The 15,684-nt window shown below is 36.1% G+C and overlaps 1 protein-coding gene across 9 annotated transcripts in view; it reads left to right on the top strand.

Annotated features, from left to right (window-relative positions):
- The window catches only part of DST (dystonin), a 296,528-nt gene that overhangs the window by 238,932 nt on the left and 41,912 nt on the right, over window positions 1-15,684 (top strand). For all 9 annotated transcript variants that reach the window (XM_057414085.1, XM_057414090.1, XM_057414089.1 and 6 more), the window contains 10 exons: window positions 840-959; window positions 1,127-1,234; window positions 2,955-3,173; window positions 6,215-6,418; window positions 9,168-9,399; window positions 9,747-9,973; window positions 10,638-10,760; window positions 11,509-11,610; window positions 13,904-14,005; window positions 15,164-15,337. In XM_057414085.1, coding sequence (XP_057270068.1) covers window positions 840-959; window positions 1,127-1,234; window positions 2,955-3,173; window positions 6,215-6,418; window positions 9,168-9,399; window positions 9,747-9,973; window positions 10,638-10,760; window positions 11,509-11,610; window positions 13,904-14,005; window positions 15,164-15,337 — 1,611 coding nt within the window. The remainder of the gene's footprint in view (window positions 1-839; window positions 960-1,126; window positions 1,235-2,954; window positions 3,174-6,214; window positions 6,419-9,167; window positions 9,400-9,746; window positions 9,974-10,637; window positions 10,761-11,508; window positions 11,611-13,903; window positions 14,006-15,163; window positions 15,338-15,684) is intronic.

Raw genomic sequence — 15,684 nt, 5'->3', positions numbered from 1 at the left:
AACTGCACCATGCGGGTACTAAGATACATGCCCATAAACGTGAGCTGAAGAGAGAATATATGATTTATTTTTTTTTCTTTAATTTGATCTTACTTTCCAGGGGAATTGGATCCCCACAAACTTCAGGATCTCCATCACAAATTAGTAAGAAACAGATCCTTTAAATCCTCACATTACTTTAGTGCTTTGAGGTAATTCCTGAAGCACTGATATGTTGATTAATGGTGGTCAGAAGTTAATCTTTTAGGAAAAGGACTGGCTGTACCCAAATGCCCCAAAAAGTTTTTGCATTTAATCCAAGGTCTAGTTTTGGATGAAATCCTGTCTTGTCTGAGTTCAGTGAGGTTTTTCCACTGATTTAGTCAAATTGTGATTTTTTTTGCCTTTATCATTTAATAACAAAGCATCTCTTAAGATTAAACGGATAACATCAAACAACTCTTTCTTAGGATAATTGCAACACTAGCAGTAATAATAAACATAGAGATGGAAAAGACTTGTGGAAGTAGACTGAAATGAAAACAATGACTCGAGTTAAAATTCTGAAATTATAACCCTTTTTATTTTCTTATGTCTGTTGGAGAGCTGTAGGCTTTGGAAAAAATCTATTTGCTTCTGTTGCTTTGTCATGCTTATGAATTAAGCTGCTGTGTTACAATCCTTCAGAATCATTTTGTGCTTCATATTTCATTTATATAAAAATCTCATATGGAAAGTGAGCCGCTATCTTTCTAACAATTCCAGAGTATGCTTTTTAATCTTCTCTAAATTTTTTGAAACAGTCATTCTAATTTCACATCTATAGAACCGCTGAACTAATTCATGTCTCCCTCATTTAGTTTGATCAAGCAGCTGATGCTGAATTTGCCTGGATTGCAGAAACAGAAAAGAAACTGATGTCTCTGGGTGATATTAGGCTTGAGCAAGACCAGACCATGGCTCAGCTACAAGTTCAAAAGGTAAAAGAAATGCATTTCCAAATGTCACATTAATTATTGGCCGGCACACTCTCCATCTAGAAAATGTACTGGCACGATTTAATTTTCAGTCCATCATAATGCACTTAAAAATAGTTTTTGCTCAATGTACTCTTTTTTTTTTTTCCCAATTTTTATTCTGTTCCAAGGCTTTTACCATGGAGATTTTGAGGCACAAAGATACTATAGATGAACTTGTTAAATCTGGGGATAAGATTATGAACACGTGCACTGAAGAAGAAAAACAGGCCATGAAGGTAAAGTTTCTTAAATTGCAGCTACAGCAGTAGATATGCAGACAACATATAAATAGAAGGATTCCTATAGTGTATGTCTTGAAATACTAATGAAAACCATTAATTACAGCCACTTCTAGTCTAAGGATTGTAGTACTGGAAGAAATGCTGTTGTGTATCGCTCTTGTTCCTTCAGGATGGTCAGAGATCAAGCACTGTGTACTTGCTTCATTGCCAGACACTAATTTGTAGCCACATTTATCATCTTCATCCATGGTAAATGGTATTTTAGCCAATGGACAATTGAGTGAATAGGTGTTAGTCATCTGGGGTAGCCTGTATGGAATCTGGTGGTTCATCTTCCTAAGTTCTCTTGGGTCAGTGACACTCTGTGTGTATTTCTGTGTTGGATTCAATGGCTATGCACCTCAGTGTGAATCTTTCATTTCTGGTGATTTCAGCATGGACTTTACTTGCCAAGATTATTCCATACTGTTGACTAACACAGTCCATGAAAGGCATTTTTATGCCTTTATTTATTACACACACAGAGAAAGCCTAATGTTGGGGCTGCATATATATGCAGACAGAATTTTCATGTTAGCATTTAAGAATGGGTTAGTTATGGGGTTGGGTTTGTTGTTTTTTTTTTTTGCTGAGTTATGGTAAGGCTGGATATATAGTGTAAATTTAGTCTTTCCAATCACTGCCCTCCTTGAACCACAGCACTAATCGTGCTCTGCTGGAGGATCTCTGAAGAAATCTGATTTGCTCTTGAGTGAATTTCAAATAGATGAGAAGTTCTGTCTATGAAAATGTTGTCATAAGAGACCACAGTATTATGTGAGACTCTATTAAATATTTGTATTTGTCAAAAATACTGTATATATGTGTGTTAGGCTATGTTTTGTCCTTTGGATAATATCTTTATACTTAATTTACATGCAAGACATAACAAATGAAAGGATAGCTTGTTCTGGCAAAAAAAGATTCTTCACATATTCAATGGCTTGCTTATATGTCTAGTTTTTCCAAGGCTAAGTATTTATGTGCATTGTCGCATATAATATTTCACAAAGATGATAACATGGGCAGTCTTCCACAGGAAAAATGCATAGCTAGTTGATACTTTATTTTATTATCATATGCTCAAATGCAATAGACTTACAATGTTTAGGCTTTATAATTTTATCATATTATTAATGATAATATATCCTCATCACTTAAAGTATGCTAACCTGGAAAATAATGCTTTGTGGTTTCTGTTGCGAGTTTGTAAGCTACAAGCACAACATTGCACCCTATTTTCTTGCCAGATTTAAAAACAAAACAAACCCAAACAACAGTTTTTTTGTGTATTGTTCATGATGCCTTGATTCAGAAATGCTAAGCTTCTGCCAAGTGTCACTGAAGATAAGCCTCTTCAGTAAGGAAGTGGGGCTAAGATCTGCAGTCAAATCATTTGCAGCTTGACTGGAAGCCCTATGGATAAAGTGTTATTTGTAAATATCAATATTATTAAATATGTTCTAATTACTTTGAAAATACTCAGCCAAAGTATGATCTCCCACAGTACTGATTCTGTCCATCTTGAACACTGATGCTGATAGAAACATTATCAAAAGTAAATTGTGGTTCACTGTGGTTTGGCTCTATAATTATCAAAGACTGTTTAGAAATGAAGGTAATAGACATGGAAAAACACACATTGCTATTTTTTGTTAATATTATTATTTTACAGAAAAAAATGGAAAGCCTCTTACAGAAATATGATAGAGTCTGTCAAATGAACTCTGAGAGAAACCTCCAGCTGGAACGGGCTCAGTCCCTGGTTAACCAGTTTTGGGAGACTTATGAAGAGCTTTGGCCATGGTTAACTGAAACAGAAATGATCATCTCTCAGCTTCCTGCACCAGCCCTTGAATACGAAACTTTAAAGCAACAACAAGAAGAGCATAGGGTAAGCATTTTGCCAATTTTGAAAAACAAAGGGTCAAAAGCCAAGTAGTATTCTGCTTAGAGCTGTGGAGTACTCTGCTAAATGTTTATAACCCTGACAGTTATACTTCTGTTGAAAAATAAATCTTTAAATCAGTAATAGAAAATAAATGTATTTTCAGTTGTGCATTTACCACTTCCCAAACGGTGCATGCAAACAAGATTCTCTGTGGAAGGCAGCAAACAATGTATAAGCATAAAAGAGGGTGAAAGGGGGAAAAATTGCCATTGAAGTGAGAACTGAGCACACAAAAGTTGATAGTTAAGTAAACATAAAAATACAAATTAATGTCAGTATTAGAACAATCCAGACCTATAAATAGAAAGAACAGATATGGGATGGTTTAGCAAGAAACAAAAGAGGGTAAAACATGACTATCTAAAGAACTAGAGTACCTGCTGTCAGCCTGCTGAAAGTGAAATGCTATGTTTGTGTACAGCCTGTGTACAAATATGTGGATCTTGCATACATGTAAAAACCTTGGCTTTTGTTTTGTTGGTAACATTGGAGCTAAATTTAGCTGAGCCAGGAAGATGCATAATTAAAGGGCCAAGAATTGATTGCTTGGGTTCCAGCCAATTCCATAGTAATTTCTCATGTCAAGTATATATGTTATATAACAATTAAAAGAAATAAATGTTTACCGTAACATCACAAAATAGAGGCATCAGTTTTGTAGACTGGCCACCATATGGACTTTCTTACATGGAGGAATAATCAGCTGGGGTAAAAATTAGTATGTTTCATCTGTGGCTACTAGTATTACCTGGAATGAGGTGTATCTCAGTGAGGTTAAAAACCTGCATAGCTGGCACATGCAAAGCCCATATGGCTATTGGAGGTACCTGTCTCTCCATACTAAGCACAGAATAACCAGGATTTTTTTATTTTAGCTGCCTCAGTTAAGTGACTCAGGTTAGATAGGATGAACCCTGTCTTCAATATCTTGTTTACTGTGAGACCACTTAATGAAGATGTGTCACTCTTATGTACTGGTAAATACTGGGTTCACTCATTTGGCTTCCTATTATTTCTGGAATGAACAACCATGTTCTATTAAGGCTGGCTATATAACATGTGCTTTACAAACTATCTTGATTAGTCACCGTAAACCAAATCATGCTTGCTTTACTTACAGGATTGTTCCTCATCTACTTTAATCATTCTGCTTGCATGAGAGGCCCTTCAGATAAGCTTCTATTTTTGCATTTTCCCTGGGCTATGCCATTAGCTGAGATTTGTTTAAGTAGAAGATTAATGTCAGGCAATTTTAACACATGATCTGATCTGAAATACTGGAATCGTTTACCCAATAGTAGGTCGTGGAGAAGACCAAACCATTTATTGTTCTAGTAAAAGAAAAGGAAAGCTAAAAAAAAAAGTTCTGAATGTGAATTGAAAACAGTTTTTTGTATTCACTTACATTTCTGTTCTGATGTGTTTACTGGTGACTGTCTTTGTTCCAAGTCATGGAATTCATAGATTTGATTCTGTGAGAGTAGCATGCAGTCACTTTGGTTTGAACTGAGTTGTGGTTATGTGTAACATAAGGTTTGGACCCAGAAATGTGCACTGTTGTGGCCTTGTGTAAGTTTTTTGCGCACAAAAATAGATCACACAAAATTATTTTCTAAAAGCTTTCAACCTGCTTTTAGCTTTCCCTTTTCCTCATGTCTGCTAGTCAACATAATTTTTCCTGTTGCAAGGCATACAAATAGATTCTCAGTAAGTAGCTAGAGTCAGGGGGGTTTGTATTTTCATTAATGTTTGTCGTCAGGGGACTGTGGAGAATCATGGTCACTGTCATTTTAATCCTCTCAGCATCTCCTCTTCTGGGAAGGAGTGAGTAAGCAAGGCAGTATCAGGATTTCTTTTTAAGGGAAGGACCTTAGTTGAAGAGAAGAGGGTTTATTTACACTGAGTGGTGTAGTCCCTTTTGTGAGTCTTCATTAATTTAAACAAACTCTTAGCTGGGAGGAGCAGAGCATGTGCCTTTCATATTCCTGCACAAGGGCTTCACAAGAGTTCACAGCACCAAGAAGGACAGTGCCTCACAAGACAGTGGTATTATTCTGAAAAGGGAGGGATGAGCAGAGAAAATAAATAAAAGTGGAGGGAAGGATGGGGCTACTCCTGAAAAAAGAAAAAGCCCCTTTCCCTTTATCAGATCTATGGGTACAAGTAAACAAAGGCAAAATCCTTAGGCAAGTTGGAAGACACCTTGTGACCTGGCTACTTCCATAAGCTTCTGCACAGTCTTTTTCACAGTTTTGACTTACTTTGCGGGGGAATGATGAGAGGGAGTAGACAGCTGAGATGAGATTTAATTTCTCTACTAATTACTTGTTAAACTTAGGTTAAGTAATAGCTCTGCTGTGAAGATAGAGAGGTCCGGTGGCCAGAGGGGAGACTGCTGAACTAAGTTGAGAGGTCTCTACTGATCAGTCTTCCTTGTCCTTTTGTCATTTTCACTGATTTCTTTGACCCTTCTTTGTGCTAGTTTCCTCTTCTTAAATCAAGGATAATTTGAATTACTAATCTTGCAGTGCCAGTGCCTCTTTCTGTGATGTTCTACAATTAAAGGCTTTGCAGCAAGTGACAGATATCAACATGAAAAGTGGTGGTGTTACACCCATCTTTAATATTGTCACCATTTCTGTCATTATGCGTACTAAATATCATGGAGAATGTCTGTTGCCAGCTTCATATGCGTAGTTAACATCTTCTATTTTACCTGTAATCGTATGTCCTACAAGAATGTTGTACAGACCTTTCCAGTGCATCTCTAATTGTGCCGTTTCATGCCTGGATAGCTCTGTGTTGGAATGGGAGCGATCACTGGCAAAACAGTCATTACCTTTATTTGATGTTATTTGTGCTTTACATTAGGATGAAGTGTATTTGTTTGGAATTTCTTGCCAGCTGGATGTATTAGAAGTGTGGACAGCTGTAATGTGGTGGTGTAAGCATAAGAAACTGATAAGTTGTTTCGTTTGTTACAGCAACTGCGTGAGCTAATTGCTGAGCACAAGCCTCATATAGATAAGATGAACAAAACTGGCCCTCAGTTGCTGGAGCTGAGCCCAGGAGAAGGTTTTTCTATCCAAGAGAAGTATGCGGCAGCTGACACCCTTTACAGTAAAATTAAGGAAGATGTTAAAAAGCGAGCACTGGCACTGGATGAAGCCATCTCTCAGTGTACCCAGGTATCAGTTTAAGTTCAAAGTATAATTGGATTCATTCAGATGGAAAAACACACAGACATTGTCATCCTACATGTATACATCAAGACTAAACCACCATTTTATCTGGATTTTTCAACCTAATGGCCTGTGAATGTTCATATCACTGCCTATGGCACTGATTTTTCTATTTCTCGAGGGCTTAGGATGTTATATATTGGTCAGTATTGCAACTCTGCTGCAGCTGAAAAATTTTGAAGCAAGAAAACCCCACCACATTTGGTCTAGAAACATGGGATTTTGTCTTTACTTCCATTTTCTCTTGCTGGTCTGTTGCTAGCTGATGCTTTGTTTACACATGGATGTCACTGTTGATCAGTTAACTTAAGTGTGGTTATATCTGGAACTTGGCAGCTTTGCTTATGATCTCTTACCAGTGGAACCAGTGGGTGGTTTAGCAGTAGTAATAGTGATTTTCTTCTTTGCACACGCACAAGAACTTAATGCAACACATGCATGAACTGTTATGTAAAAGTATTGTGAGTGAAGTTAGACCTCACAAAATGTCATCATAAGCATAAAATTCAGATCAAATCCACAAAAGCTGCATATCTTAGGTTCATCACCCTATGCAACGAACTTTGATAGCGTATTAAGTGTCACATTCTAAAGACTTTTAAATATTGGGTTAATTGTCATGAAACCCAAACTGAAATTCTTTTACTCAACCCCAAATTCAGAAAAGAACCCAGTATAACTGTGTACATGAGCCCACTCAAAACCCTGAATAGTTTGTTCTATACTGCTGGGTTTTATAGGAAATTCCAAATTTTTTCTATTCACTGGCAATTAAGGGCTATATTCTGCTTAGGTCTAAAATAATAAAGACATACACCTTAAAGTTCTCATCAAGTCTCATAGGTCATTGCACTTGATGTCATATTTGTAGCCCCTGCAGACTGAGTTTAAGAACCTGAGGCAAAAAATGACATCAGATAACATCCTGCTTTTGAACTGGTTACAGACATTATATAACACCTTCCTTATTCACACCTCGGAAAGATGCCTGATTATTTAGATTCAGTGTTTATCATAAATGCTCAGGCCTCCCCCTATTTGCAGCTGCACATCAGAAAATTGAAGGTATTTATTTAGTATTCAAGTCCCTGCTTTGTATGTGATAGACATTAATGTGTTATACTGGCTAAGTACAGAAAGCAAGAATAAAAATGCATTCTTTAGTAACAACTAGAGTATAATCAGATGTTGAGAAAATACTTAATGAGTTATGCAATACTTTGATGTTAATTTTATTTACCTAAACGTATATGCAGATGCCAGAGCAAAACATTGTAATGCCCAGAATGTAATTTTATATCATCTTTTTTTATTAAGATACATAGATATATATTTTCAGAGCTCTATACTGTGATGACTATGTCAGTGTTTGTCTAGACAGTCCTGGAAGAATAATTATTTAACTCTTCAGGTTTTAAATTATATAAAATTGCATTATATATCAAAGGCAGGACATAACATATGGAGCCAGAATGAGAGGCTGTAACAACTTGCATTTCTTCCTTTTAAGTTCTCAAACACCTTGTCTCATTCATTGAAGTGCGAGTACAAGGAGGCCTACTGAGTGTACTGACAACTTTAAAATGTAATTTATATGTCAGTTGTTATCACTTATGTAAGGTTTTGTTGCCACAATCAGTTTTTCAGAAGTCTTGAATGTGGGACGTCTACTTATCTTTCATAGCACACTTTGCATTTTCCTGGCTTGTATGATATTCACACTTCTAACAAAAACACTGAGTCTATAACATTAGTCACAGAGTCTGATTGAAGTGGGTTGTATGGTGGTAAAAGTAATTACACTTGTGTTGCCTATATTCCTTTGAATAGAAAGGATGTGTAGCTATTTGTTCGCATAAGGTAATCTTGTGCTTTTTCTAGCACCTTTCCCAGGTGTAGCCAGGAGTGGGTTTTGTAGATCTTGGAGGATCATCACATGCACCCACAGTTTATTAATCTCTTTAATTTGAAAGGGGCATGATGGTGAGATATTTTTAGGAATCTTGCTGGATCCAAACCATGTTGTAAAGACTAATGTTGGACCTGTACCAAAGACCATGTACCATGTTAACATAGCTGTCATTGAGCTTCTGGGCTCAGCCAAACATGGGTGAACATAAAATACACACTGGTGTGCCCTTTTAGGTGCAGAAATAATGTACCTTTACTGCGCTAACAAGCACCACCTGGACAGTAACAAATGTCTTTTTGAATGACCTTACATATCAGATCTAATCGTGGTTATATGCCAGTATGTTGGTCCTGATATGAAAATGTATGTATTTGATATTAAAGTAAATATCTTTCTAAAAGAATGAAATCAGAAAGCTGTGGCTCTTCAAAATAGGATACAAACTACTGTATGAATTACACAGGACTAAATCCAAGTGGATTCTGACATATTTATAGTACCTTCAGATGGAGTGTCTCAGGACTTAATAGTAAAATTCTTAAATTGGAGAGGAAGTACCATTTGTAAGGTCATTTTTGTAATTTAAATATAAAAAGAGAGGAAGAACCATGCGGAGGGTATTTGTTGCAAGTTACACATATATATGTTGAATAGAGATGTTAAATATGATAATTTTGCTGTTCCTTTTTCCAAGAAAATTTCACATGCCATTTTTCATTTGTTGGATTTTTTTTTCTCTCTAATTTCTCTGCCACTTCTTTCTGTCCTTTGCCACTCTCCCAGTTTCATGACAAGATAGATCCAACTCTTGAGAGTCTGAAACGCATAGTTGAACGTCTGAGGCAGCCACCTTCGATATCAGCAGAGGTTGAGAAGATTAAAGAGCAAATCAGTGAAAATAAGAATGTGTCCGTGGATCTGGAAAAACTTCAGCCAGTGTATGAGACGCTTAAACAGAGAGGGGAAGAAATGATTGCTCGCTCAGAAGGAGCTGATAAGGATATATCTGCTAAAGGTAGTAGACTGAGGAAAGTTTCATGTAGTGGAAATGCAGCAAGCTGCATTATATAAAAAATCTTAATTTCTGATGACCACTGATCTGTGGATTGTGTTCTGCTGGAGAAGCTGCTAAAGATTTATAAAAACAAAGCATTTGCTTAAAATAATTCATCATGGATTTGACCTTTATTTTTAAAGGCCATTTTGGTTGTTCCCACGTAACATTATAAGGAGCCACGTAAAGGAACAATTTTAGAGTCTAAATTTTCAAATGTACACATATGTTTCTGCTGTAGAACTGTAGAGAGATTTATGGCCCAGAATTGTTTGCCAAGGTAGTAATCTAGTTCCTTTGTTGTTTAGCTGTTCAAGATAAACTAGACCAAATGGTCCTCATTTGGGAAGACATCCAGACCTTGACTGAGGAAAGGGAGGCCAAATTGTTGGATGTAATGGAACTAGCTGAAAAGTTTTGGTGCGATCACATGGCTGTTGTAGCTACTATTAAAGATACTCAGGACTTTATTCGAGAACTGGAGGGACCTGGAGTTGACCCATCTGTAGTCAAGCAACAGCAAGAAGCTGCTGAGGTTAGTAGAAGGTATTTTGTTGACGTGAACTATTTATTTGCAACATGCAGAGAAAAGACAGAATTACTGTGGAGAAAATTTACGTATACAGAATATACAGAATTACAGGAGAATATTTAATTTGGCTTAGGGACCAAGAGGGATAATTGTATAGAAATTTACTATAATGATATCTCAAGAGTCTATGGTAAATAACATGTATGAGTGCTTAATTGCAGTGAGCATGCAACATGTGCCTGTCATTATATTTACATACCTGCTTTTAAACATGTATATAATAAGCATGTCACTAAGACTTTTGAAAGTTACACATGCTTTAGATTCCCTGAGTAATACGTAACATATAAATGAAAGGTGTGCAGATGTATTATGCTCTAAGCCTGTAATTATTTATAGTTAAAGATTTGAAAGTTAAATGATAACCTCTGGAAAAGAAAACACTCTGATTAAACTTCTTGTTTATTTTTTCATCTCATGTTATAATTTAGACCGATGTCAGTTGGTTTCTCTCTCACACTGCAAAGGGATGCTTATATTTTCAGCATCCAATTGTAAGTCCAGGTGACCTTAAAGAAAACAAAGGTGTAATCCTGCTGTGTTCTATCTTGAAAGCAAACTGTACATAGATTATTAAATTTAGTGTTGCATGTTCTTCTCTTTGTAGGCTGTTAAAGAAGAAATCGACGGACTGCAGGAAGAGCTAGAAACAGTTGTGAACCTTGGCTCTGAACTTAGAGCTGCTTGTGGAGAGCCTGACAAACCTATTGTCAACAAGAGTATAGATGAGGTATGGGAAAGACTGGTGCTTAAATCTGTTATGTTAGGTGCTTCTTCAGCTGAAATTGATATATCCCACCTGCCCCCAACAAAGTCTGAAAATAAAAATTTTGTGGCAAAAGTGAGACACCCCTGAAGCCTTTGATGCAAAGTAAGATTTGCCTTTTGGGTACATGAATCTTGACTCAGATTAGAATGTACAGACAATTTTATTTTATTGATTTATGAGTTAAAATTTTTGTAAAAGAAAGATTTTATTTTTTTTAAATCCTCACTGACTTAAAGTAGATGGCTATTTCTTTGCATAAGTAATGCTAGAATAAATTTCAGCTGTATCTGGTTTATGCCAAGCAAGACATCTTTACTGAGACAATCCTGTTTGGGATGATTACAAAATACTTGAATTTCTCTAAGACTCAACATTGTACATTTATTTGAAGTTACCTTTATTATAACGATGTAACTCCAAATTATTTAATAATACTATTTCCCATGTTAACTATAATCCCTATATTTATAAAAATATTCAGTAAGCAGTATTGGAAGTTTACAGAAGTTACAGAAGTTAATCCAGAACCTCTAGTGTATTCTGAGGGAAACTATGCAGTGATGGGGAGAACAAGTGTGTTAATATGGAATGAATATGGACTAGTCATGTTTAGTTTATTTATGTTATCGATCAGTGAATAATTAGTGAATGCACATTATACAGCAGTAAAATTCTTTTGTTCATTGGAGTAAATTGTGCTTACTTGCAGCTGAATTCTGCTTGGGATGCCTTAAACAAAACATGGAAAGAAAGGGTGGATAAGCTTGCTGAAGCTATGCAGGCAGCTGTTCAGTACCAAGATGGACTGCAGGTAAGATGATGTTGTGTACCTAACCCATTCCTGAGTCAACAGGATAACATGGTTGTAATAAAAAATGCCATGTGATTTGGTAAGTGACAAGTGATACATCACTCTGATTATAGTGACTGTTTTCTTCATAAGCAAATTTTTCTCAGGGTTGGTGTTTTTTTTTTTTGTTTTGGGTTGGGTTTTTTTTTTTTTGCACTAAAGAATAAATCCATTGCACTGTTTTCTTCATGTAGTTCATACATTGCACTGTATTTAAATTCAAGATTAATGTCCTCTTGTTTATTGATAAGAGCAGAGATTTTTTGAGAATACACATTCATGTAATCCTGCTCATATTTTCTTGTGATAGTACTTCATATGGTAGGTGAGTTGAAGTTGTGACACAGTTACATGATCTGAAAGAAAGAGAATAGTCCGTAGACTCCCTTGCTGCTATTTTATTTCTGTGTAGGACAGTCAAAGGACTTCAGTTTTATTCCACCTTTTAAATAAGTCAAATATTTAAGTTTTAATATTTTAAGCAAAAAATATTATTAACATAATGTTGCTGGACCATTATACTAATTCTTCTATTATACCAATTCTCAGTATAATTTATCCTGTCATGATCCTTTAAAAGATTATTTGCTTTTTAAATCTGTAGGTAAGTTTTCCAGCAATTTTTTAAGATACCTTGTACATTGTACGTCCTACAATTGACAAAGTTTCAAAAAAAACCCAAACAAAAAACACCACCACCAAGAAAAAAAAAAGCAAAGGGATGGGACATGATGACCTTCAAAGTTCCGCTCCAACCAAAACTATTCTAAAATTATATGATCTTTTCCCTCTATGTGCTGGGTGGGGTTTTTTTGCATGTTCTTTGTACATTTTGGCTGAGTGGCAAGCCTCTTTTGTCACTGAGTGGCTAGAAGATTGAAATGTTTGAAAAGTTTCCAAACATGGTCAGATTTTGCAAAACCTGTTTTTTGCTTGGTGGAATGATTGGCTTTCTTGCTTCATTAAATCTTCAAAATTAGTTTCACATGACACTGAGGGCAGTTGCTTTTCTGTTCAGTGCAGCTCAAGCAGCAGAATACTCCTTAATAGTAAGACAGCATGCCTACTTTACAGTGCACCCTCACTATGTATTTTTCTCCAAGTTCTTCTATGTTCAGACTGCATGGAGGTTGACTTGTAGGGTTACATTAGGAGCACTGACATTGGTTTAAGTGCTTTGTAGTTCCTGTGGCTGTACATCATTCATTCTACAAAGTTTGTGAAAGAACTGTATTTGAGTGCCTTCTTATGCTTATTTCAGTAGACATGAAGAGTATCATGGGCAGATTGTTAGCTGCAGCTGCCTCCTCCTGTTGAGCATGTTGAGGGTAGTTCTGCTTTTCTCGGGGAGCTGTGAAGCAGTAGGCAGCTCGGGCAAGCTGTCCTAAGCTTTCCTCTGTAATGAATTACAGATAACAAGCAGGAGGAAAAGGGGCTAGCAGAGGTGTTTCTTCACTTATGCAATTACCCAGGTTGATAAGCTGTTCTTATTCTGCGAGTATTCTTGAGGTGGTTTTGCATTATATCAGGAGCAAAAGAAGTATCTACAAAGCCTCAGAACTGGGGAGGCTTCGTGTGTTTTTTAAAGTTATAACTGCATTATCCTGTGGAGATTCAGTCAAGCCCTTTTATCCTATGGAGATTCACCACGGACCTTTACTACATAGTATGTAATGAATGGGGTTGTGTTCCATGTTGCTTGCACATCATCACAAAACCACAGAATGGTTTGGGTTGGAAGGGATCTTCATGATCACACAATTCCAACACCTCTGCCATGCGCAGGGACACCTTACACTAGATCAGGTTGCTCGAAGCACTGTCTTTCAAAAGAAGTTTGTAATTGTCATTTGAAGTGCGTTACCACTCAGCTACTGTCTTCCGTTTTCTCCCCAAAGGAATACGCAATAGAGTTTGTCTTGTATTTACCTTTCAGGCTATTCGTAAAAATTGCTGGGTTTACTCAAGAAGTAGATTGCCACACAGCATGAATAGTACTGGCAGAATATTTCTGCTAATAGAAACTCAGTCTTGCAGCATGTACGTTCTTGTAACCACTACATGAAATACTTTTGTTAATATTTGATCCATTGTATTACGAAGAAACCTAGGTTTTCTGAAGAGAACTGTTTTCTTTCAAAGAGTACAGAAGTATTTTTCTCTGGAGTAAAAAAAACCCTGAAATTTACTTAATAAAACTTTTAAACATGACTATTTCTCTGCTCACACTTGAATTTCATACTGTGATTTTCAGGCAATATTTGACTGGGTAGACATTGCTGGCAGCAAGTTAGCATCCATGTCCCCAGTTGGAACAGATCTAGAGACAGTGAAGCAGCAAACTGAGGAGCTTAAGGTATGAACGAGTAACTTATTTCACATATATTTTTATCTGTCTGCATTTTCCTGTGTTATTCAGTATTCTTCTGTATTTTTCAAGAGTCCAAAGTAATTTTCAATATCTAGTGAAAAGAATCTGTAGGAAAATTTCAAATAACATGTATTTGCAAACTATTCCTTTACAAATCTGTTTAATTTTAAAATCTCTTCCAAATTTTGTTGAGACCACTTTTTACTTTATGAATATGTTCTGATAGCCCAGAAATACTAGTAACAGCATTCATTCTCTTTTAAAGGCTCTAAGGTTATTGTGTGCAGGGTTATTTTGCTATGACCTTTATGTTTTATGATTTCTGCCATGAACAGCTTTCTTGAGGCTCTGAGAGAAAGTCTCCAAAGCTTCATTTCTGCCATTATAGGCTTCTGTCTAAATGCTTACAGAGATCACAACATTCCCAATACATGAGTAAGGCAAAAATAGAAGTTTCAGTCTATATTAGAAACCTGTCTGTATGGATCTGTGACCGAGTGTGCTCCTGACATTGGTAGGCTATTATGCTGTATATAAAAAAAAAAAAAATAAAAGGGTAGATAATGATCAGGAATGTCCTTGGTTTTGTTGCTCACTGGTACTTTTTTTTTTGGCTATGGGCAGGTTGTTTAATCTGTCTGTATTATGATGTAACTTCAAGTGAACCACAATCTCACATAGTTCAGAAGAACACACATTTGCTAGTTGTATTCAGACTGCTGCCCAAATTGCGCATACAAGAGGGTGTCCTACTAAAGAAAAATTGCTTTCAGCTCTTCTGAAAAATAATTCTGTTTAAAGTTTAGAGTATATTATCACAAGCACAAGAGCTAGAACTTACTGAAGGTATGTTCTGTTTGAAGACCAGGGAGATCACTAGAGAATACTTTCCTGTTGGGAAAAAATATCATGCTCAGGTCATAGCTAGCAGTAAGTGCTAGAATAGTAAGACATTGTTGCATATTTTCCGTTATCTGGGACTGTCTGGTTTACCAGAAGCATTTTGACCCTGGAAAACAACCCCCCAGATTTATGAAAGTTGGCAGTGATGCATAAATAGTGCAAATATTGCTGTACTATGCTGTATTTAAAAAGATCATTACTTGTGATATATCTATTTGTATTCTTTTTCTATTGCCATAGCAATTTAAGACAGAAGCTTATCAGCAGCAGATTGAAATGGAAAGGCTGAACCATCAGGCAGAACTATTGCTGAAGAAGGTAACAGAGGAGAGTGACAAGCACACTGTTCAAGACCCTCTCTCAGAGCTTAAACTATTGTGGGACAGCCTAGAAGAAAAAATTATAAGCAGACAGGTAAATAAACTTGAACATGGGTGCTTTATTCGTGACTTAGATTTTTGAGAAAAGCTTTTTATTATAGATGATGTTTTTATCAATTTACACAATTATTACTTTTTGCTTGGAAATTACAGAACTATATGTCATAGAATTTGAATTTTGCAATTTATTGAGTTGGTTTTATGGTTTTTAAACCCTTAGCAGTAATTTTGTTACTTCCTCTGTCAGCAGTGCCATGTCAAATCATTATTATTCTATTTTGGTTATTTGGTGACATCTTAAGTAGCAGTTGAAAACATGCTTATATGTGTAGAAGTAATATTAGCAGCTGAACTGAGCACTTTGGAAAAAAAATAACAAAC

This window comes from Pezoporus wallicus, unplaced genomic scaffold, assembly GCF_028554395.1.
Source record: "Pezoporus wallicus isolate ANWC-B61680 ecotype Strahan unplaced genomic scaffold, APGP_CSIRO_Pwel_v1 contig_6428, whole genome shotgun sequence".
Taxonomy (NCBI): Eukaryota; Metazoa; Chordata; class Aves; order Psittaciformes; family Psittacidae; genus Pezoporus; species Pezoporus wallicus.
Note: the sequence above shows the minus strand (reverse complement) of the source record. Positions and strands in the feature narration are given on the sequence as shown.